This window comes from Teleopsis dalmanni, chromosome 2, assembly GCF_002237135.1.
Source record: "Teleopsis dalmanni isolate 2A chromosome 2, ASM223713v2, whole genome shotgun sequence".
In the NCBI taxonomy this organism is placed as follows: Eukaryota; Metazoa; Arthropoda; class Insecta; order Diptera; family Diopsidae; genus Teleopsis; species Teleopsis dalmanni.
The window spans coordinates 106,871,113-106,897,024 of NC_051847.1; the positions used below are offsets into that span (position 1 = coordinate 106,871,113).

A 25,912-nucleotide genomic window follows, 5' to 3' on the forward strand; every position below is an offset into this window, starting at 1 on the left:
AATGAATTGTTACTATTAAATAAGCTATTAAATAAGTAATATTAAAATTATATTAAATTTATATATTAAATTGACTGTATAAAGCGTTTTAACAGCATTTATTTTATACGAGCGACAAACTTCTACTGCTCAAATGCAGTAGAGAAATTTATCTACCGCTGATAGAAAAACTTCTATCGGTTTCCAATTCATAATACCAAAATTTGATTTTGTCTATCAGCAGTAGAAATTTTTCTACCGTCTATCAGGGATCGACAACCGATAATAGGCACTAATATATCGCTTCCATGCCCATATACGATTCCTCACTAACTAAAGATAGCATTGCCTCGCTTGTATTAGTTTTCAACAAGGCGTCATTGATATTAGCAAGTAAAACCTCTTGTGTTTCATTATACTTTTCCCAATAGCTATCTAATAGTATCTTTCGGCCAGCAAAGTAGCCTTTAATTTGTTTAATTTTAGCTATTTTTTCGTATTTGCCGAAAACTTCTTTATGACGTTTTGAAGGTGGGTTAATTTTTGCATTTTTATGTGCGAGACAAATTATCAACTTGCGCGATTTCTGCAAAGCCGTATTAATAATATTGAAGTAAACAATTGCGCACAGCGGAGTCAGTAAAGTATGTACTGTTACAGCGCATAGTTTTAAAAGTATTACAGCAGCAAATCACGTGATTTCGAACTGCTGACGTGGCACACTATATCACTTAATTCACGATAGAGAGCGCAGTGCCCGTAAGTAGCAACAAATTTCGGCAATTGATTGCAAAAGCTGAAATTAATATTGCTCCCCGCAAGGGATGCAAAAATGTTCAAAATACTAAATAAAAAATAACAGGTCAAACATCTTAGTTCAATCATACAACCATTTTGTTTATATATTCGTTCTTACAAAATTAATTACTTCCACTTCCACACCTCCGATAACCGCGCGCAATCATAGATGTTACCCAACTAACTAACAGAATATACATGGTAGTTTTAACGTGTGATTGCCAGAGTATTATACTATTAACATTTTAGCAAACAAAATAAGACTTAATTTTAAACAGTCCCTGTATAACACAATCAAATTTAGACTAACTCGACCAGCAATCAAATTTCAAAATAGACTTATTACTATTATGCATAATAAAAAACACAAATTTAAGTAGATCAGAAGAGTATGATATTTATTAAAGAGATTACTCTCATTTTATTTCAGTACCTAACGACAAACATTTATATTGCATTATTTCATCATTATAGTATTATGGGACCCAGCAAGTGGTTCACCACACACCTTTTTTCGCCGGCGTCTGGTGGCACGTAACTGTTACTACGGCGCCGGCAAAATGCCAATTAAAAATATAACTTGCAGCTATCCTAATCGTGGAGGCGTAAGATGTCTTCCGTTAACTTGCTTTATTTCTAGAGACCTAGTAGTGGTTCTAGTTAAAGTTCCAACAATAGGAGGGGTAACAGACATAGTCATGGTCTCTACCTACTTTCCAGGTGAAGAAGAAACCGTTCCACCATAGGAAGTCCAATATATTATATAGTTATAGTTATACTATATAAGGTTAGCAAATATTGTGTCTTCACGATTACTTATAGTTCATAAAGGTAATAAGAATCTATATATGTTCAGCAGTCATTCTCAATAGGCAGTCAGTCAAGCTGCTTTACTGACTATCAATACCGATTCACTAAGTGTTAACTGTGACACAAGTAGAACTTTATGTCTCTACTTTTGGTAAACTTTAAAGGTGGATAGAAATGTACATTTCTATCACCACATTTCGTATCAAATCTTGTTTACAGGTAAATAGAAATCTGTATTTCTATTACTAATTCATGAGCTTTCCGTCGTGGATACGAAATTCACTTTTCATATCAAATTATACTAACAGGTAGATAGAAATTTACATCTTTGTCATCAATTCATAAACTTTCCACAGTTCCTATCAAATAAATTACATTAGGCCAAGACCATTCTGCAGTCATTCCTTCTTTAAACTCAAAATTAATGAATGGCTGGAAAATCATTCATTAGTCTGGAGTTCAGACTAAAGAACATTCGCCTTACCATACGGTTTCTCACTGGGCATTGTGGATTTAACAAGCATTTATCGAATCTAGGTATCATGAGGAACGATAACTGCTGACTTTGTCACGAAGAAGAAGAAAGAGAAGAACACATTCCATGTCAATGTGATAGTCTTGCTAGACTCAGACCTCGGTGCTTAACAACTACCTATCCACTTATAACGAAACAGGTAACATCTCTCCAAGGGACATAAAGGCATTTTTAACTGCTATGCGCCTATCGAACTAAAATAAGTATACCACAATACCATAATCCTCACGGATGCAGTGACTTGGTGACTAGTTTCCAGCTCCTACTTATATATAATCTAATCTAATCTAATCTAATCTAATCTAATCTAATCTAATCTAATCTAATCTAATCTAATCTAATCTAATCTAATCTAATCTAATCTAATCCAATCTAATCTAATCTAATCTAATCTAATCTAATCTAATCTAATCTAATCTAATCTAATCTAATCTAATCTAATCTAATCTAATCTAATCTAATCTAATCTAATCTAATCTAATCTAATCTAATCTAATCTAATCTAATCTAATCTAATCAAATCTAATCAAATCTAATCTAATCTAATCTAATCAAATCTAATCTAATCTAATCTAATCTAATCAAATCTAATCTAATCAAATCTAATCTAATCTAATCTAATCTAATCTAATCAAATCTAATCTAATCTAATCTAATCTAATCTAATCTAATCTAATCTAATCTAATCTAATCTAATCTAATCTAATCTAATCTAATCTAATCTAATCAAATCTAATCAAATCTAATCTAATCTAATCTAATCAAATCTAATCTAATCTAATCTAATCTAATCAAATCTAATCTAATCAAATCTAATCTAATCTAATCTAATCTAATCTAATCAAATCTAATCTAATCTAATCTAATCTAATCTAATCTAATCTAATCTAATCTAATCTAATCTAATCTAATCTAATCTAATCTAATCTAATATAATCTAATCTAATCTAATCTAATCTAATCTAATCTAATCTAATCTAATCTAATCTAATCTAATCTAATCTAATCTAATCTAATCTAATCTAATCTAATCTAATCTAATCTAATCTAATCTAATCTAATCTAATCTAATCTAATCTAATCTAATCTAATCTAATCTAATCTAATCTAATCTAATCTATACGTGTTGTGTCCAAATGATTGTTCATTCATAGTAATTGAATTATGTTGACCTACAATAAATATTATATACATATTTACCGTATCAAATACATACCTGATCGTTGAGTTTTTATCGTTTTTCTTATAATTTACTCTTGAAGCATGCCAGCAAAGACGAAAATTTTTAATAATTATATCTCATTTATTTAATAATATTCTATTACAGTTTGTACAAATTGATTATTTTTTTGGTTAAACATAGTAATGCCAACAGTAATGAATAAATATATAACTATTCGTAGCTAATGTGAGAAATATGTTATTAAAAAATCGAAGCCTGTATTGATCACCTTGATTTGGTATCAATAAACCACGAAGAAAAATATCGCTGATGAAGCGAGTATGGATTTTGTAACAGTTCACATTTTCAAATAAAGACTTGCTGGAAAATCTAATGAAAATATAATATAGCAAAATGATTGTGCATGGTATACAACTTCAAAATATAATAATTATTACCATACAAAATAATGATGAAGTATTTGTTTATATTCAAAAACAAAGAAATACATATATTGGCTACATGATAAAATGCTGATATACTGCACGAACAGCTAAATCAATAGTTAATGAATATACCATAGTTGTAGTTATAGATAGTTCATAATAAATAGTTAAATTATTTTTGAGTATTTAAATGCCATGTATAAAACTCACTACAACTTGTGAGAAGAGTCACTTATAATTAAGTTGATTTTAGTATAAATTAAATCAAAATAATTTGCCTATATAAATAAGATTTATATTATTTATATAATACAAGACATCTACGTAACTTACATAACTAATTAACAACATATATACCTATAGTAATTACTTCAATTACTTAAGTACGAAGTTTAATCTTTTCTAAAATCATAAGATAGAACAAATATAATAAATTAGTTGCATACTTTGACATCCTTTATAATAAAACACATTTATCATGAACCTTCTATTAAATTAAAGTTTATTTTTAATATAAAGTAGGGCATTCACATTTGGCACTAGTATTCGCTTGTTCTTTCACAGATTCTGCTGTTAATATCATTTCGGTACTACTTCGACCATTAAAATTAAATGCTGTTTCTGCATTGTGGGTAATTTGTGTCAAGATTTTTGAATTTTCAAAATGTTCTTGTTGTTTAATAGTAGTATTCATTTCGGATATTTCTGCAATCGAACTTTGATCATGTACACTTCCATTGTCTGAAAACTTACGTTCAATAACACTTGAAGCATCTTGTACGTCTGTCCCCGTAACGTTATATTGTGATTGTGATGGCATTTTATCGCATTTATATGTACTACCTCCAATGACACCTGCGGCGCTATGAGTATGAGCAGCGCCAGATCGCCGGTACACAGTACTATTCATAGTTAGCTTTCGAATATTTTTATCAGGATGAAACACTAAAATATAAACCTTCGGTGAGTACAGACAGATCAGTGCAACTGATGCACTTAAGCTGATAGATATGCACAATGTTGTGATTTGAATCTAACAGAGTAAGAAAAAAATAAATATCAGTAAAATAAAAAAATCATGATTTGTTAATATTATTATTATTAATTTGATGTGTATCTTTTGGTTAAAAAGAATGCTAAAGCGGTTTTAAATAAACGAATCATCTAAAAATACCACTTCAAGAAATAATTTTTTAACTCCTGATAATATGTACTTGTGTAATAGAACATTAAAATATCTTTTAAAAAAGGTATTGATGAGCCAATATGTTTGCAACCACTAAGAAGACATGAGGAAATAAAAAGAAAATAAGTGAGTCTAGTCAAATTAAGATTTACCTTGGAATAAAAGATATTCAAAAACAAATGTGTTCTTGTTTTCATATTCTATTAGTAGACTTAAAAGTTGTAAATAATCTGGTATAAGGTATTCAGGGTGGAAGAATACGATAGCCATTTCTTTTTAAACATGTTCACGGTTGACAAATTATTTATGCAGCATAAAATCCCGAATTAACATGATTAAAATAGGGCTTATATACATTTAACTATTCTTAAGATAGGACGTGAAGAGCGGAAGTACTTATCTGTATGCATGATAACGTAAGATTAACTGCGAAATACAATGCACAGTACCATTTATAAAGATTGTTGTTTACTAATGCAAGTAAAAGGTTAAAGTGCTGGATTAATTCAATCAAGAATTCAATAATTAATTCCGCCCTAAACTTAACTAATTTAAAATAGCAATTATAAAATTAAAGTTGTTTATTTTAAAATGTCGATTACAAATTCTAGAAACTGATTTCAAGTAATTGTGTCACTTTCAGTTACAAATGGAACAACAAAATCCAGACGACAATGCCAGAACTGACTTCAAAGAGCTATTTACTGTTTCAAAAGCTAAGATAATTAATTTGTTTAAATAAACTTGATGTTATTATACATTTGAAAACAGTCTTATGATACAACATCCAATTTCAGTGTAGACCACACTTTTCATTTATAGTGTTTAAAGTTATAAAAATTTGACGGAAAATATGTCAGTTAGGAGCGATTTTCGCTTAATTAGTGCTAATTCGACTTTTCTACGTAAATTAATTAATACAGTTACAGCATTAAGATCTTTATTACTTTTATTGGGTTGAGATATGTATAATTTATATAGTTCTAAGTTAAGTGAATGTGGATACAAAATTGACTGACTTTGAATGATTATTATAAGATGTTAATACCTCAGAAAATATATTACGAAATTATTTGAATAACAGTCCAAGAAGGTCATTACAAGCACATATCACGGTAAAATCTGGTTGTGAATTTTGCAATGCAGTTGATAAATTCTTAAGAAAGTGCCCTCTGTTTGTAGTACCGTCAGTTGTTTAGCGTTTAAACTTTGTTAAGAATGCAGGCTGCTGCATAAATTTTTTGACCAAAAGGCATTCAGTTACAAAATGTAAATCTGAATCACATTTCAGAATTTGTCGCTCATCACATCATACACACTTGCATAAATGTTCTGTAACGACACCCTCATGCCGTTTACTTGAGGGTGTTAAGCCGTGGTATGAAAATACTTCACTCCAAGCAATATTTTTAGTTCCCGAAATACAGCAGTCTCAAACTGCCGACCCAAATCTGTGGTAATAGCCTGCGGAGAACCAAAACTTGACACCGAACGATAAAAGCCGCTGCAACTTCCTCTACCGTAATGCCTTCCAGAGGCACAGCAACAGACCACAGAGAAAAACGATCCACTCAAGTCAAACAATAACGCTTCCCTACAATGTCAACATGAACATATTGTGACTGACTATCAACATCAGCAAATGAACCAATTGGTGTTTTAGTATGCCGTTGGATCTTAGACTTCTGACACGCGACGAAACTATGCACAAACATTCCCATCCCTCACCAACCCAGGCCAAGCATAGCTAGCTTTCACCAACTTCCGCGTTGCTCTAATACCAGGATGATCCAAAGCGTGGAGTTTTGTAAGAACCAGCTGCCGATAGTTTGCGGGGATCAAAGGCCGAACACGACTGTGTGACACATCGCAGTACAATTCAATACCCGAATTCAATAACCTTGACTTCTTTAACTCAACGCTATCCTCAGACTGGCTATGCAGCTGAGCGAGCAACTCTGCATCAGTCTTCTGCCTTTCAGCAGAAGATGCCTTCTCACAAATTTGCCTAAACGCCAACGTTAATGGTTTGTGATCTGTAAAAATGACGAAATCACGTCCCTCCCATGCGGTTAACTTGATGGATAGCTGTTAACTTACGATCATAAGCTGTACTTATTCTGTGCTAGACTCCAACCTTTTGAATAAAATATCAACGGCTGAGTCACTCCTTTCACCACTTGTTGCAGAACAGCACCCACTGCAACGTCTGAAGCATCAGTCGTGAGCGTCAATGGTGTATCCAGGGCCATAAAGTTAAGCAAAGTAGCTTGGGCAAGATTATTTTTGTAAGCCTCAAAAACTGCCATATCTTCAGGAGTCCAACAAATCACCGACTTATCATTCTTACGATTACCTGGCGTAAGATGAAACAACCGCTGTTGATTCTGCACAGCGTTACGCAAAAACGGCCGATAAAAGTTCACCATGCCTAAGAATTGTATAAGCTGTTTAACTGTCGATGGCAGAGGAAAATCACAAACAGCTTGAACTTTACTCTTCGAAGGACGTAAACCCTTCGCACTAATAACGTGCCCAAGGAACATTTGGCAAAATTCACTGTCTAACCTGTCTCTCTAAGTCGATCCAAAACCAACCGTAAATGCACTCTATGTTTTGTTTCATCTTTTGACGCAATTAGAATATCGTCGATGTACGCAAAAACGAAATTAAGATCACCCAGAGTCTCATTCATAAAACGCTGAAAAGTCTGGGCCGCATTATGGAGACTGAAAGTCATAAATCGAAACTCAAACAGGCCAAATGGAGTTGTAATAGCTGTCTTCGGGACGTTTTCTGGTGCGAGCGGTATCTGATAATACGCTTTCAGCAAGTCTATCTTCGAAAACACAGTTTTACCATGAAGAATGCACGTCACACGGGATCACGTTGCACGTTGAGCATGCAATAATCGCCGCACGGTCTCCAACTTCCATCACTTTTGCGAACCATGTGAATTGGGTTTGCCCAACAGCTTTTCGAAGGTTGACAAATCCCTGTCTGAACTAAAAATTGGAATTCCTTCTTGGCTTCTTCTTCGAATCAACTAACTCCCGCTGCTCGCTCTCATTGTAGCTTTCTATGATTCGAACCTTCAAATTGGCGTACTTTCCAGTTGCAGGAGGATGAAGCACCACATCACTCATATCGGCCACGACACTTGACTCAATCGCTGCCACTACCGTGTTGAACTGTGTGACGTCATTCGAGATGGCAGCTACAGTAAATGCTCCTCGATCTGAGCAAACCAAATTCAGGTCGCTCATGCCAAAATAGCGGCACCTTCACTGCAACGCAGTTTACTTTACTCCCACAGCCAGCTTTTTCACTATCAGAAGCCATCACTACACCTTCGTCTGCGACTGAGGTCATGATTCGGGAATTTAATATTTCACTCGGGAGTTTATACTTCTTCTATAATGTGAACTTTTTCAGATCACGTCGGGGTCACCAATTTAGCAAAGGCCTCTACACCTTGCTAATGAATAGAAACACTAATAATTAACAATGATAATAAAACTTTATTCAACTTTTCTTAAGAGTAAAATCAGAACCGTTTTCATCAATTAAATTAAAAAACTAAAAATATTTGAAATTGAATTTTACTTTTTAATTTTAGTAAACCCATAGCCTACTGGCGTCGCCACACAGCAACAACTTTAAAAGATTGTGAAGTAAATAATCATTATCTAAGTAGAGCAATCAGAATATAGTACAAATAGAATATTCCAAGAGACTGCTAAATTTAAACTAATCTACGGGTAGTATACTTCATGGCAAACATAACTCATTTTAGTCAACAATAATTGCAGATCTGTTAACAACTGAATACATGACTACTTTATTTACTACATTGATAGCAATTTCAACAAACACAAGATTTTAAAGAAATGTATACTAATATATTTACTTAGGCCTGGCACCCCATCGCTTTCAAATATCTTACCTAACAATGTCTCAATTCGAAATTTACTTGCCGTATTATTTTATGAGGTCAACAAACAGATGTACTATACATACAAACAAATCATATAATACCACCAAAAGAGCGTTAGTTACACTCTTTTTATTTTTTTTCGAAATAGAACTGCACCGCTCTTTTTAAAATGATTTGAATTATGACCTTCATGATCGCTACTGCTAAAATCCATTTCAGTAAGAGAAGCAAGTATGCATAATGAGAGTTTTATCCTTACGGTAGAAACACATTGCTTTTTTACGGGCTTTTACACCTATGAATTCTGAAGAAAATGTGAACCTTGTGCGTGACGCTTAAATGCAAACTTGGCCTTAACAACAGGAAGCAGTCAGTGTATAGATCTTAATTGCACAGTTTTAAAAATTGATTCTATGCTTTTCTAATAGTAATAATAAACGTTAATCGATTTAGTAGCCCGACAGATGTTGTCAATCACAGAGTATTTAATGTGAATATCATATATAATTTTTTTTTTAAAGGTATGAAAAAACCACCACGCATTATTTTTGGTGCAATTACTTTTAATTTTTTTAAATCAATACTTGTCGGTTAATTTTATACTTGGCGTTTTCTTTTGTAAGTATGTCACAAAAAAACTAATAAAATAAGTATTACTTTCGATTGCAACTCTGGATAAAATGGAGATTTTGTTCGGCTTATATGGGCAATAAATGCGTAATAAAATTTAAAGTTGAAATTTCGAAATGGAATAATAATTTATTGCAATTATTGATGAGAATATTTTTTTACATGATTATATATATATAAATATATATGCAACATATATTATCTTAAACTTAAGATATCCGTTGGTATCGATGTGATGTTGCACCGTTGTTTTCGTTGTATCCGTTGGAAAGTGGTAAACGAAAGTGGTAAAGTAAGCTCTTTGAATTTGGATGAGAGTTGCTGATATTTATTGTCGCTGATGATTGAAGAGACTGGAGAGTAGGCAACGCACAACGTCTCTAATTTCGTTTGATTGGCAATGATTCGCTCGTTTGCGACGTCAACCAAAAAGTTAAAATTTTTAAGGAAGTTGGTACCTAGCATTGGCTTTGAAACAGCAGCAATACTGAAGTACCCTGCAAAACTTTTCCTCAGACCTACGTTCAGTGTTAGAAGCTTACAATCGTATGTTTTAATGTGGGACCCACTTGCTGCGAACAGTGTACTTTTGGTGAGCTTCGACTTACGATTTGGAATTGCTGATATTGGTATAACAGTGAAATCTGCGTCAGAATTCACTAGAAACTTGAGTTGCATCTTCTTGTATACTAAATACAGACAACCTGAATTGCAGCAACCAGCTTCATCTCTGAGAAAGTTGTATCTAGTTTTCCGATACGTTGTATTAGTAAGGTTTGGCGCAATTGATTGCTTTTGCATCAAACTTGTAATGATAAAAACAGAGTGGTTGCTTATTAACCTGATTTCAGGAACGTGTGCGAATGTCTGGACTGGATCACGATTTGGAGTTTGGTTGCAATGTCGTCTGATTGTATGCTGTCGATGATTATGATTAATATCAGACTTATAACGAGTGCTGCGTAAGCTATGGTGAAGCTGTGGTATTTGTGTGACTGAAATTGATTTGGAAGATCATTTATCTGGTATGACTGCAAAACCTTCTGCAATGCTGTGAGCTCTTTCAGCTGTTGATCGTATTGGTTGTAGCGTAATGTTGACAGTGTACTGATGCCGCTGTAAGCATCTGATGTCTTCATAGGGGATTGTAGCCTTAATTCAGGGATTTTACCAAGACTACTGTATGAATATTTTGACGTGCTTGCAATTATTTGTTGTCCTTGCACGAAAATGAAGTTGTGTTTAAGCACGCAGTCTGGGTCGATCGTTAATAAGCCTGAACCTTTTAGATTTAGTGGTATGATTTCCTTATTACATACTGCAGTTGCTCGTGAAGATGTTGATGTCGCATAAATCCATTGATTTTTGTTATTCAATGGAATCCATATCAGAGTGTTGATAGTGTGTTTCAACCGACAGTTTGGTATTGTGTTGTTGTTGAATAGGTTGATCTCACACGCACATATTTCAGAACCAAAATTGCATCGTATGCGGACGCTGGCACAAAGAAATTCCTCTTCCTTAATGGTCTCACAAAGACTTAAATCGGATTTCATAAGAGGAAAATATTGATCATGATGCGTATTAATAGCCAAAATAGAACTGCATGAGTCAATTACTGCCATGGAGTCATTTAACCAGTTCGGGATTGGAATTAGTTGAAACAATTCAAATCGGTAATTAGTTGAAACAATTCAAATCGGTAATTCTAATGATGGTGATAAATGAAGTTTGATTTGATTGACTTCCTTTTGTAATTGTGTTGGTGTCAATAACAACGGATTGACTTTTCCATGATGAGTATCAGTTAGAGCAGCTATAATGGCAGATTGTATCTTCTGTAGATTATGTGCTACCAGTGTTAGTTGAATGGCTCCTGCATTGAAAACTTGATTGAGCCGTACATGATTAACCTCTCTATTTGTATCTTTTATGGAATTCATCAGTGCCTTTATTTCATTGTCAATGTGCTCAAAACCTTCTTGAACTGCGATTTTATATTTCTTCATTATATTGATTGTTGAATCGACAACTGATGTTTGATTCTTAAATAACGTCAATAATTGCGTTTCATTTTGTTTCACTTCTGAAATTATATTTGACATTCCTTTGGCATATTCTGAGTCTAATACTCCAAATAGCGAATGTGCAATATTGCCTACAAGATCGATTGCTCCTCTTCTGGATCGATGGTCATGAAGTAATTTATCATCGAGTTGTAGTTCGGATTCAATATGTTTAAAGCGATTAATTGTACTCGCACATGATGCGTTTGGTTTTATTTGTTGACAAGCTTGATGTAGCGACGTTATTCCTGTGTTTAGAGCTGATGCTTTTGTCCAATAAAGACTTAAGTCGTAATAAACTAATAGATTCTATTCAGTAGTTGATATGGCAGCTATGCCCAGATTTTCAAAGTGAATACCCAATTTCGACCCAAACCTTTTATTATCAATTGGAGACCCTATTACTATTGGCAATATCAGTAATAGTGTGAGTAATACAGAACAGTATAAATTGGTCGTCAGTTTTTTACGTTTTGTCTTGGGCTCTTCATACAAATCTTTTTTATCCTCAATAATTACGTTATCAGGAGGTATTTCGTTACAGCTTCAGCCATTGTTGGTTGGTCATCTGTATTAACAGGCAGTACAGCTATACGATGAATTGGGCGTTTAAAAATGCCTGTCAATGTTTTAACGTCAGCTACTCGGATACGTCCATCTGTACCCTTGTACACATGTTCAATTCGTTGCAAGGGCCACTGCATCACTGGGACGTTATCTTCTTTGATTATAACCATGTCTCCTAACTGTATGTTGGCAGATTGTGTTTTCCATTTGTTACGTTGTTGCAGTTCCATTAAATATTCGTTAGACCAGCGTTTCCAGAAATTATGTTTTAACTGGGAAACTAAGTTCCAACGTGACAATAACATGTGTTTTTCTGGTTTTGATCGGCTGTCTACATGAGTTGTAAGAGTTTCTCCAATTAATAAGTGTCCTGGAGTTAATGCTGTCAAATCAGTTGGATCATTGGACATTGAAGTCAATGATCGTGAATTTAATATCGCTTTAAATTCCACCACCACTGTTTCGAGTTCTTCATACGTCAATGATGCTGTTGAAACGCTGCGTAGTAACAAATATTTTGCGGACTTTAGTTGCGAGTAACAGTAATTCACCCCAAAACGTTAAACGTGGGCGTTCTAGTCCTGTAAATGCACAGCGAAAAAATAAACAAAAAAAGCTTGACAGCTACTGGCTTGCAACACCTAACCGTTTTGAGGTTCTAGACAACCCTGACGCTGATAATCAGGAAGAAACATCAGAACATGCGGAATTAATTAAAGAAAGTAAAATTCCTAAACCACCACCAATATTTGTAGCGGGTGTTGGTAACCTTCAACCATTGCGGGCACTGCTAAATGATGTGGCTCCAAATGAGTTTGTACTCAAAATTTTAGGTAATAATGAAGTCAAAATACAGCCCAACACAGCGGATATCTACTCAAAAGTTACCAAAGCTCTTGCAGAAAAGCAGACGGAATTTCATACTTACAAACTAAAGCAAGATAGAAGCTTTAATGTAGTGTTGAGGGGCCTACATCCATCAATACCTATTGATGAAATCAAAAAAGATTTAATTAATTTAGGCCGTGTTACAAAAAAACCACTTCCTCTGTTTTTCGTTGGACTAAAGCCCTCAGACAAGGTGAAAACAATTTACAACTGTACTGACTTGCTGCACACAAAAATTTCCATTGAAGCGCCTAAAAAGAAGCGAGAATTGCCGCAATGCACTCGGTGCCAACGATATGGTCATACAAAACATTTTTGTAATCGTATGCCACGCTGTGTTAAATGCCCTGAAAACCACTTATTCTCAGATTGTCCTCGCAAATCCCCCGGTAATGATATATGGTGTGTTCTTTGTGAAGGTAATCACCCGGCTAACTATAAAGGGTGCACAGTCTACAAACAACTCCAGAAAAAAGCGTTTCCAGCCCTACGTAGAAAAATAACAACTGATACAGAAAGGCAACAGAACACCAAATTGAATGTAACAAGCCAAACGTATGCAAATGTTGTTAAATCTAACAATATAAACACTCAAGAGCACGTAAACTCAGCTCAGCAAAACGATTTTCCTGAGCTTAAGTCAATGCTCAAAACGGTTATGCGGTTATGGAACAAATGAGCTATATGCTCAACCTCCTAACCGCATTTGTCGCTAATACATCCAAATAATGAGTAGTCTAAAGATAGCTATTTGGAACGCTAACGGGCTGACCCAACACATTTGCGAAATTAAGACTTTTCTTCTTGACAAAAACATTGATGTTATGCTTATTAGTGAAACTCACTTTACATCAAGAAGTTATCTGAGGCTTCCATATTACACTATGTACAACACAAACCATCCTTCTGGTAACGCCCGTGGTGGCGCAGCAATAATCATAAAAAATAATATTGACCACTCATTTCTCACCAATCACAATGAAGATTATCTGCAATCAACAGCCATATCAGTACGAGATATATATGGTGAAATAACTATTGCCTCTATATACTGTCCACCTAATCAACCAATTAAAAGTCATCAATTTGCAAATTATTTCAAAACGCTCGGGCCCAATTTCGTAGCAGCAGGTGACTTTAACGCCAAGCATACTCATTGGGGCTCAAGATTAATAACACCCAGAGGACGCGAGCTATTAAAAACGATACAAGAAAGCAACCTATTTCACCTATCTACTGGCGAACCCACTTATTGGCCGACAGATCTAAATAAAACACCAGATGTCATTGACTTTTGCATTTGTAAGGGCGTACCCATAAATAATCTAACCTTGCGGTCGTCGTTAGATCTTTCGTCTGACCACTCTCCTCTTCTGTTAGAATTTCATTCGAATATCGTCCTAAAAACTCCAGAACTAAGACTTCACAACAAGAGAACTGATTGGGCTATTTTCCGTAGTTACATTAGCGAACACCTCTCGACACATATTCCTCTTAAAACTAATCATGACATTGAAGCCGCAGTAGAACAATTCAACAAAATTGTACAAAAGGCAGCTTGGTCTGCAACTCCGTCTACACAGAATTGTAGGACTGTACATCTAGACAAGGATATCAAAGAACAACTACTTGAAAAACGTAAATTACGTAGGGTTTGGTAGATGACGAGAGATTCTAACGATAAGAGGCGCCTGAATGTAGCCACTAAAAAACTCAAAGTAAATCTAGAGGCAAGAAAAAATGCAAGCATTGCAATTTACTTAGCAAGCTTGTCTCCCTCTGAGGCCACTAAGTACTCCTTGTGGAAAAGCACACGCATACTTAATGCACCAACATTGCATATACCACCAATAAAGATGAGTAATGGGCAATGGGCTAAAACTGATGCTGATAAAGCGAAAACTTTTGCAGTGCATCTTGGTAAAGTCTTTCAGCCACGCTGCTCAAAAAATAATCTGAAAGACTCTAAAGTTGAAGCTTTTCTTCACACACCGCATCAATTAGACTTTCCTATTCCTAGGTCTTTGACTCGTGAATTAAAGTGGGTCATAAAAAACAAAATTAAAACCAGAAAAGCTCCAGGATATGACCTGATAACCGGAAAGGTGCTACATGAGCTACCAGATGTGGGTTTTAAATTCATGAACCAATTGTTCAATGCAATTTGCACCTGTGAACACTACCCAGCTCAATGGAAAGTCGCTCAAATTATATTAATTCCAAAACCCGGTAAGCCCGTCGAACTTGCAACATCTTACAGACCGATCAGCTTACTTCCTGTGTTGTCAAAAGTATTTGAGAGAGTATTCCTAAAACGTCTAAAGCCAATTATCGAAAATAGATATCTGATTCCCAACCACCAATTCGGGTTTCGCGAACATCACTCTACTATTGAACAAGTAAATAGAGTATACAACTTTGCAAGACTTGCATTGGAAAATAAAGAATACTGCACAGCAGCTTTTATCGACATAACACAAGCATTCGATAAAGTATGGCACACTGGACTTCTCTACAAATTAAAGTTACAACTCCCGCATAGCTACTTCTCCGTCTTAAAATCATATATACTAGATCGGCACTTTATGGTTAAAATGAATAGCTGTCACACTGAACTTTTTCAAATAGAGGCTGGAGTTCCCCAAGGAAGTGTGTTGGGTCCTACTCTATATACTCTGTTCACAGCAGATCTCCCACTCAGCGCTAAAACATACACTGCAACATTTGCGGATGATACTGTAGTGATGGCGAAACACGCAGATCCTGTAGTAGCTTCACAACTTTTGCAAAGTAATCTGAACGATGTCAACGCATGGCTAGACATTTGGCACATTGAAGCTAACGATAACAAATCAGTTCAAACTACTTTTACACTCCGCCACGGTACCTGCCCTTCCGTTAGACTGAATGGCCGTGAATTGCCGCAAGCTGAAAACGCCAAATATCTAGGTGTACATTTTGATCGTCGTCTAAATTGGCGTCACCACATCTTTACAAAACGGAAGCAGTTAGGACTAAAGCTACGCTCACTTTACTGGCTACTTAATCAAAAATCCAAATTATCGCTACAAAATAAAATACTTTTATACAAGGTCGTCTTAAAGCCAATCTGGACGTACGGTATACCCATCTGGGGTATAGCAGCGAAGTCAAACCTAGATATGATTCAGAGGTTTCAATCAAAAATACTACGTATCTGCGCCAACGCCCCATGGTTTATCCCGAATAACGTCCTACATCATGATCTTGGCATCCCTACTGTGTACGAGTCAATACAGCAGATAAGCAGCAACTATCACTCACGACTGGTAGTTCATCCTAACCCCGTTGCCGCAGGCCTAACGAGGGATACTTTTAACATTCGTAGATTAATACGCTTCGCAACTTCTGATTTGCCGAGCAGATTCTAGAAATTGTAATTCTTCATAAGGCGGTGATTAGCACATGCCAATCATATATTGTTATTGCCATAAGTAGTACTTATTATTCATGAATAGAATAGATTGTATTTAATAAAATGAAGTTTAAAAAAAAAAAAAAACTTTACGGATGCTTCCCATAAACCGCCAAAGTGTGGAGCCCTTGGTGGAATAAAATGAAAGTTTATTCCTGTAGTGCTGCAAGCAGAGATTATTGCTTATTGCCCTTCATTAGCTTAAATGCTTTCCTCTAGTTCTGCTAACTGGTTTTTGGCGCCTACGAAGTTTGTTGCATTATCACTGTAAATATTCAAACAACGTCCGCGTCGACTTTAAATCGTTTTAATGCTCCAATGAAAGCATTTGTTGATAAGTCGGTCACTAACTCGAGATGTACCGCCTTTGTGGCAAAACAACAAAAGACTGCAATATATGCCTTTGTTGGCTTTTTGCCCCTCACCTTGTAGTGGATCCAAAATGGTCCGCAATAGTCTACCCCAGCATTAATGAAGGGTCTTGCAGGAGTTATTCTTGATTCTGGAAGATTCCCCATAATTTGTTGGCATAGTTACGGACGTGCTTTGTTGCATCGCTGAACCGTTGCTCGGGCTGTTGATTTACCTATAATCGGCCAAAAACGTTGTCGTACTATATTCAATAGTGCCTGCGGGCCACAGTGCTTGTTTCTTCATGGAACATCACGAATAATAATTTTGCCAATGGATCATTGTGTGGGATCAGCATTAGGTGTTTAGAATCGTATGGTAATGATGAGGCTTCTAAGCGTTCTCCTACTCTAAGAACATTTGCATTATCAATGAATGGAGATAAACTACTGATTGAACTAGATTTATCAACATGGCCTTGTTTCTTCAGTTGTTCGATTTCTTCATGAAAATCATTACTCTGAATGTGACACAGACTACAGCTACATCCTTTTTCTTCTCCAGATCAACTGGAACTTGTAGTGATGATGAAAATCTTGGTGGCCATACTTCCTGCCTTCCATGCAAAAAGAACGGTCCTTGAAACCAAAGTGCACATGTTGACAATGCCCTTGCTGAAAGTCCTCTTGATAACACATCAGCTGGGTTGTCCTTTGACCTAACATGTCGCCACTGTTCAGACAGAGTTAAAATTTGAATTCTTGCCACCCTGTTAGCTACAAATGTTTGAAATAATGAGGACTGTGAGTTGATTCAAGACAACACAATTTCTGAATCAGTCCACAAAAATACTGGCCGGTCCTTTTCCTGAAGATCGCTTTTGACTCTTGCTGAAAGTTCCGCTGCTAGGACTGAAAAACATAACTCTAGTCACGGTAGCGTTTGTTTTCTGAGTTGTGCTACTCTTGACTTTGCACATAATAGTCGCACTATTATTCTACCATAAAATTGCTTTGACATATGCTGCAGCACCAAATGCCTTTTCAGATGCATCAGCAAAAATATGTAGCTGTGTTGATGATGGAACTTCGCCTCTGAAGATATGTCTTGCCACCTGAAGATTTTCAAGAGTGCTTAAGTTTTCTCTAAATGTTGACCACGTTGTACGAAGATCTGTAGGAAGTGGTTCATCCCAAGATAATTTCAACTGCCATAAGTGTTGTATGAAAATCTTTTCTTTGACTATTACTGGAGCTAATAAACCAAGTGGGTCGAACAGTCTAGGTAAATCAGAACTAACGACTCTCTTCGTGATTATTTCTTCAGTAACCATTTTGACCTTAATTCCAAATAAATCCGCCTTAGGCAACCAAAATAATCCCAGCTTTTTGATTGACTCGTTATTATCGAAATCTAGATTTACCTCTTGATCATCTTGAGAAATGTTTTTCAAAAGTTGAGGATGGTTTGCGCTCCATTTTCGAAGATAAAAATGATGCTTCTGCAAAATATGGATTAGTTGTCTTTGAGCTTCAATAGCCGTATTTAAACTATCTGATCCACCGAGCCCATCGTCAACGTAAAAATTGTCACACAGGATTTGAGCTCCTAATGGATAATTCACCTTATTTTCAAATGCTATCTTTTGCAGACATCTTGTTGCTAGGTAAGGAGCTGCTCGAGTCCCATATGTAATTGTGTTTAGCTGATAATAACGAATCGTAGAATTTGGACTGCTTCTCCAAATGATAAGTTGATAGCGCCGATCTTCAGGATTTATCAAAACTTGTCGATACATTTTCTCGATATCTGTGGTGAAAACAAACTGTGGTCGCCTAAAACGGAGCAGAATTGCAAAAAGTTCACTTTGAACTGTCGGTCCGTTATACATTAAATCATTCAACGAGTGTCCAGATGTAGTTTTGGCTGATGAGTCAAACACCACTCGAAGTATAATAGTTGTACTATCTGGTTTTAGTACACAATGATGAGGAATGATATATCTTGGAGTCAACATGGAATCCAGGTTTACTTCAGTCATGTGACCCAACCGCTCATACTCTTCCATAAACTGCACATAGTGTTTCCGCAAAACATCATTTTTTGCTAGTCGTCGTTCAAGACTGATGAACCTTCTCCAAGCTGTTTCTTGAGATTCCCCTAACGTCAATGAGTTTTCCAGAAACGGCAACCGTACCACAAAGCGTCCTTCTTTATTTGTATGGACGTTCTGAACAAAATGAGATTCGCATAGTTTTTCTTCTTTGGATAATGTCCTTTCTGTTGTATTCACCTCATCCATTCGCCATAATCGTTCAATTGCATCTTCTAACGATGAATTATTATCAACAGCCTCCACCCCACCACCAAAAACTACACATAATACGTTTGATGTGTCTGTATTTGATGCAACCTTGCCACTGACAATCCAGCCAAGTGTAGAATTTTGCAAGACTGGAAGCCCAGGAGCAAGCGTGATTTTACCCTTTTTAGCAGACTGAAATAGAACTCCGCACTGAGTAAAATATCAATTTTCCCTTGTTGGAAAAATGTTAGATCTGCTAACTGAATGCTGTTCGGGACCTTCCGTTTGGAAATATCGTAGCTGGAACTTGGTTGAAGTGGAACTATATTTGGAAGCACAAACGCTTCGACTTCTGTAGTGAACTTCGAGTTAAGGGATTGCAATTTGATGTTAACTCGCTGCGTTGAATTTTTGTGCACCTTTCCTATACCTTCTATGCACAATAACGATTTTGTTTTTGATATATTGAGCCTTCTGACAAGACGCTCAGAGACTATGTTCACTTGTGAACCAGAGTCTAGTAATGCTCGGACTGCAATTGTATTTCCATTAGCTGCAGTTATTTTGACTCTTGCAGTTGGCAAAAAAACGTATTCACGATGACCTGTGGATGTGTTTGCTGTCGCTGTGGCAACTGCAGTATTGTACCCACTTGATGTAGGTTGAATGTTTTGTTTTGTTTGATTGTTAACTTCCAAATGTAGCAACGTGTTATGCTTTTTATTGCATTTGGTACAACTTCTTGATAAACATATGTTCACCACGTGATCATTTTTAAACCACTTGAAACAGAGCTGTTGGTTTTTCACCCAATCCAATCGTTGATATGGTGAAAATTGCAGGAATTTACGGCAATGGTATGGCAATGGTTAATGGCAATGGTATTTCGATCTGCTTTAGTTTTTATGGCCACCTTATCTTTTTGTTCTACAACTTCCATCAGATGAAATTGTAGCTCTAAAAAGGCTAAAAACTCCTGAATGTTTTGTATCTCTTTTGGTTTTGCCAGAGATTGCTCATATCTAATGAGCATCGTCCGATCGAGTTTTTTAATTAGTACCTGTAACAAAATTGGGTCCCAAAAAGTCGTTTGAACGCCAAGATTGTTCAGTGCTAATAGACACTCTTTCGTTGTGTCATATAAATTTTTAACTGCTGCCACAGTTGATGTGCCTGATGGCTGATTTAGAAGTTCATCGATTAAGGTGGACGCCAAGACTCTTTTATTGTTATAGCGGTCTTGTAATATTGTCCAGGCTGCAGGTTAATTCTCCTCCGTTATGCTGAAATGACTGATTAATTTTTCAGCTTCACCTGTCACATGTGATTTCAAATACCACATTTTTTGAGCAGCTAGTAGTGGCTGTTTGTCTACCATTTGTGTAAACAAGTCAAATTGGCTCTATTTTAAGTAATTCCCATTAAAACTTGGGAGTGTTACCTTTGGCAATGGCAGTGAGGAACGCATATTTGTTTCTGCTACTGCTGCTTGTTTGTTTTGTAGTTGATCCAATTTTATGAAGAGCTCTATCAAACCTTGTTGTACCAAATCTTCAATTTGGTAATATTCATCTTGGTTAAATCCTGACGCTAGTGGATTTTCCAAGTTTTCCCACAGTTCATCATGCAAACATCCCAGTTGGTTCCATTGTTGCATGATCGTGTTTGATTTAATTTCGTAATATCGAATTGGTTGTATGCCTTCGCTCTCTGACAAGCTCTCTACTAATCTTTTTAGAGCTGCCATTCGAGCAGATATTTTTCTTATCGAACCATTTGTCGTAGCCACTAGTTGCGGCTGTGATGCCATTTGGTTACTAGCAGCTTCACCTGTTGCTTTGATTCGAAGGGCTTCTATCTTGAATATTTCACTATATTCATTTGTTACTTATTTTATTTTATCATAGTAACAAGATGTAAAATACTCATCATCTGTTATGTTGTGGTTTAGTGATGGAAAACGTGACTGCACCAAATGTTGTATTTAAAATCTGGACTAAATGTTGTATCTTCAGTTAGTTGTAATTTTTCTACAATTGTATATGTAATTTTTCTTCGTCTAGTTATATAGTTATATAACTTATTCGGTTATACATGTAGATAAACTTTACTATTTTTTATTTTTTTAAGAAAAAGAAAGTCATTGATCTGTTTTCTGTGTATATGATCTTTTATTTCACTTGTTATTTCAGTTGCTTTTCTGTTGTATACAATTTTCCTTTTTATTTTCCAATTTTCTTAGTATAAAAGTTTATAACTAATTTTACACTTTTAAAAGTTTAATTACCAGTTTTAAACAACTTATTTAACTTTAAAATACACTAAAGTTATATTTCAAATACTAACACGTCCTTAATTACTAATAAAACCCTTTGTACTTGAGTTTTATTCCCACGATTAATTCCACACAACTGTTTTACGCATCAGCGTCTCAGTCATCACACCAAAACTCAACTCTCTCTTTGTGTTTTTAATTCTATCTTATATACCTAAACTTGATGCAAAAATCCAATATATGACCTTCAAATTACCCTAGTTACCTTATTGGGCTTTTCCATAGTTTCATAATTTACTTTGCTAAATTCGCAAAGTTTTTATTATTATAAATTATCACTTTATTATTATCACTTACATCATGACACCAATTACTAACCAAATACCAAAACTCAGCATTTCTTATCGTCGAACTGACGGTCTGATGCTTTGGTTCTAGTCAATAACTGCCCAGATGCAAATAACCTTGCCTATTTTTAGGGAAAATGTACGATCACCTAAGACCGTACACACTACCTTACGGAAAAACTGCCAAAACCGTGAAATTAAATAAAATAAATATTTAACTCACAACAGTTAGTTGATCGATGGGAGTTCTGCGCGTTGTGTCATTTTGTTCAAATTGCGTCCAAGCAACCTTTCACTGTAGTATGCTGATGTTTGCTTGCGTTCAGCCGAATTTTTTTTAAAGTTCCTGACGATTCGTTGAATCTCTTCGCCCATCTCCTTTTGGCATCTAGGAATTCATTAAGAGTTGCCATCGATATTCTGGAGTTTTTGCCAAATGTGCTACGAAATGTTCTTCGAATGCTGAATGTTGAAACTTAATTGCTGACTGTTGATTGTTGACTGTTGCTGCGTTAAACCAGTCAAGTGCAGCTGTCCGTTTCACGTGGTCACCAAAATATACGATCAAACCAAAATGTGTGATCAACGTTGGAATCAACTATTTGCAAGCACTGAACACTTGAATCCAGTACTTATGTTGATTCTATTTAAACAAGAAAACCACTGAGTACTTGAACCCAGAGATTTCGACGACTGTCCTAATTATCCTAGTCACTGAACACTTAAATCCAGTGAATAGGCGCTTATGTGACGTAAATTTAGCACTTGAACTAAATTTACAAAGCTAATAGAATAAAGCAATGAATTCATAACGAATGTGGCTTCGCATCAAATGAATTGTCAAAAATTCAATTGTGCCTTTTATTTAAAATTAATAATGAATTTACAACAAATAAATTAACTAAAATAACCTTGACCATGCATGCCAAACAATGAACTTGTTACAAACTGCAAGAGTGCTTTTTCTTGCAGACTAAATTTGACGCTTTTGTTTTCATGAGCAAACAAAAGCGTATGACGTGTTTTTGGGCATTGCATTGACAAAATTATTTTTTACAACAAAATATATTTGAAATGAAATTATTACAACACAAAATAATATAAATAAATTATTCATACAAAATAATACAAACAAATTATTCATACATAGTAATATAATATAATATTTAACATATGAGAAAATTGAAATTCTCTCTCGTAACTGCTAAATCTACAAAACTAATTTGTTCAATTAACGTAAATTTTATGCATTTTTCGTTTTGCATGTAGTCTTTACGATGTGCATGTAACTGTAATTTTAACCAAGTGATGAAATTTCACATTTTAAATGAGAGAATACGTGGATTCACTCTTAAAGTTGTGCACCAGATCCTTCTTTCTTAAGTATGATATGGACACTAAATATAGATATAGATAGATATACATATATAAATATAGATAAAATCATGATATAGGGTACCGATTACTACCTATTCATCACCTAAATCTTTTCAGGGAAAGCGATTTGGGCTCAATAAAAAAGTTATAACTGAAACTAATGCATATTTCAAAGCCAGAAATGAAACATTCTACAAGAGAGATCGTTGAGGAACTTTATTTAACGGTTATTTAACGACCTTATTAGCCAATGTGCTATGTTATGATAGATGTTTCATAAGACACAAGAATTTATAACAGAGATGTCGTGACACTTTAAGCATATTTCTTCATGAAGTCTTCCATATGCACACTGTCTGCAAAGTTGCCTTCTTTTTTGTACAACGTATGCTTATACAAATACAGTTTTTTTTGTGAATGTCGAAAGGAAAGTGTTCGGTAACAATACAAAATAACATAAAATATATAATGTTCATAAATAACGAAAGTTTTTGTATTATTGGCAACCCTGTTGCACAATGTAAGTTTTTAATAAAAACGATCAGTCTTGATCAAACTCGAATTAAAAAACAACGTGTTTTTTTGTCGTCTCTTTTTCGGTTTTAGTTTTACTAAGAAAAATTCTTCTTGGTACATTTTATGGCGCCCAACGTGGGGCACGACAGATACTTGACAAAGTATAATTTAGACATTTGAAAGTGATATATTTAATATATATTAAATATATAATATATGTTGTATATTTAATAATAAAAACTAGAACAGTCTCATTTTCGGGCCGTCGTCGCCGTTTTGTTGCTTTGTAGCTGCCGTTCGTTTTACGGTTCTTGTATCATTTTCAGGCCGTCGTCGCCGTTTTGTTGCATTGTTACTGCCGTTTATTCTACGGTTCTTGTGCTCCATATAATTATATTTAAATTAAATCTCGTGTTTAATTCAAGGCCCTCGTCGCCGACTCGCTTTATAGTTTATTGCCGTTTGTTTTCCGGTTCTTTGCAGTTATTCTGTCGCTGCTTGCTGCATTTGTTTGGAGTTCTTATACTGTTGCTGCTACTGCGATCATCGTCAATTTTCAGTGCTGTCGCTGCATGCAGAATTTACGACGACTCTATTGCTGTTGCTGTTTATCATTTACTTAACGAGTTGTTGCTGTATTTGGTGCATTTATTTCGTACATTATATTTTTACATCACAATGGCAGAAAAATTAAAGCAGCAAAGAGCCAACACTAAAAAAAGCATGACACGAATTAAGAATTATTGAATCCGCAAGGAATGAGGGAAATGTACTTCCACATGCTGAACTAAAATGTCGCTTAGCGATATTAGAGGCTTACTTCAAACAGATATTGACCACGCAGTCGAGCATCGAGGTCTTAGATCTAGAAGATAATTGCCGATCAGATTTGGAGGAGCTTTACATCAATGCAAAGGTGGCTATTCAATCGCAGTTGGGAGACGAGTTCCACAATACATCAATATCTGATGGTAACATCACCATCCACCAATCAACATCGAAACTACCACCGTTACAATTACCTTCATTCAATGGTAAATATTCGGAATTCAAGAATTTTATAACGACATTTACCCAAATCATTGATCGAGAATCAACTTTATCTAATCTGGAAAAGTTTAATTATTTGCTGACTTGTCTGCATGGCCCAGCGTTAGAAACGGTTAACGCGTTTCAAGTCACAAATGAAAATTATTCAAAGGCTTTAAATAGATTGAAGGATAGATACGACAATCCAACGCTTATTTTTATGGAAAACGTATCAGCCATTTTCGATCTTCCTGGTACTTCCAAACCGGAAGGTGATAAATTGCGAAGTTTAATCGATACTGCGTCAGCAATTTATAGTTCACTGCTATCATTGGGTTCGGATCGTGACATTGCACAAGCAATGTTGATTCATATTGTGATGCAAAAGTGTGACGAAGGGACGAGAAGAAAGTGGAAGGAATCGTTGGATTTCAAAAGGTTGCCATGTTGGAACGATTGTAGTGCCGTTTTAGAGAGACATTGTCAATATCTTCAATCTCTGGATAAAACGTCTCCTTGTGTATCAGATGTGCACATCAATGATAAATTGTCAAAAATAAAAAAATCTCACAAAGATTATGCTTTTTCTTGCACTAAATCTTCTTGTATATTTTGTTTAAGTGCGAATCACAAGCTCAATGGCTGTGAACGGTTTAAAAGTTTATCAACTGCACAACGTTTTGACACTGTAAAGCGATTCACACTGTGCATCAATTGTTTATCAAAAGGACATCAACGTTCTAACTGCCCATCAACTTATAGATGTAAGATTTGTTCAGATCAACATCACACCTTGTTACATCGTAGCAACACCATCAATGCTACAACACCTTTCAACTCAGTTCATCCTACTCCACAGTCATCAATGGTGTCAGCTGTAGCTACTACTTCTAGAGATACTGTGACACATACACATTTAGAGAAGTCATCGACAAGTAATGTCATCTTAGCTACAGCGCTAGTTCTAATACAGGATGCATCTGGATGCTATCAATTGGGTAGGGCGTTACTAGATTCGTGTTCACAGGTGAACTTCATCACTAATGATTTCGCTCAAAAACTTCGCATACCCATGGCCAAGCATAATATTGAAATTAACAGCATCGGAAATTCATCGACAAGAATTACATCAAAGGTATCAACTACTATCAAATCTCGATTCACGGCTTTTCAACTTCCATTGACATTCTGTATAACATCACATATTGCGTATCAACCAGATTCTGAAATAAACATCTCAACTTGGAACGTACC

At 35.4% G+C, this 25,912-nt stretch overlaps 1 protein-coding gene across 1 annotated transcript in view; it reads right to left on the reverse strand.

The window, feature by feature from the left end:
- Positions 1 to 4,181: 4,181 nt before the first annotated feature.
- Positions 4,182 to 25,912, reverse strand: part of LOC119686470 (metabotropic glutamate receptor-like) — a 31,463-nt gene continuing 9,732 nt past the window's right edge. The window contains exon 2 of the mRNA XM_038101055.1: positions 4,182 to 4,763. Within this exon, the coding sequence (XP_037956983.1) occupies positions 4,239 to 4,763 (525 nt within the window). The 3' untranslated portion in view covers positions 4,182 to 4,238. The remainder of the gene's footprint in view (positions 4,764 to 25,912) is intronic.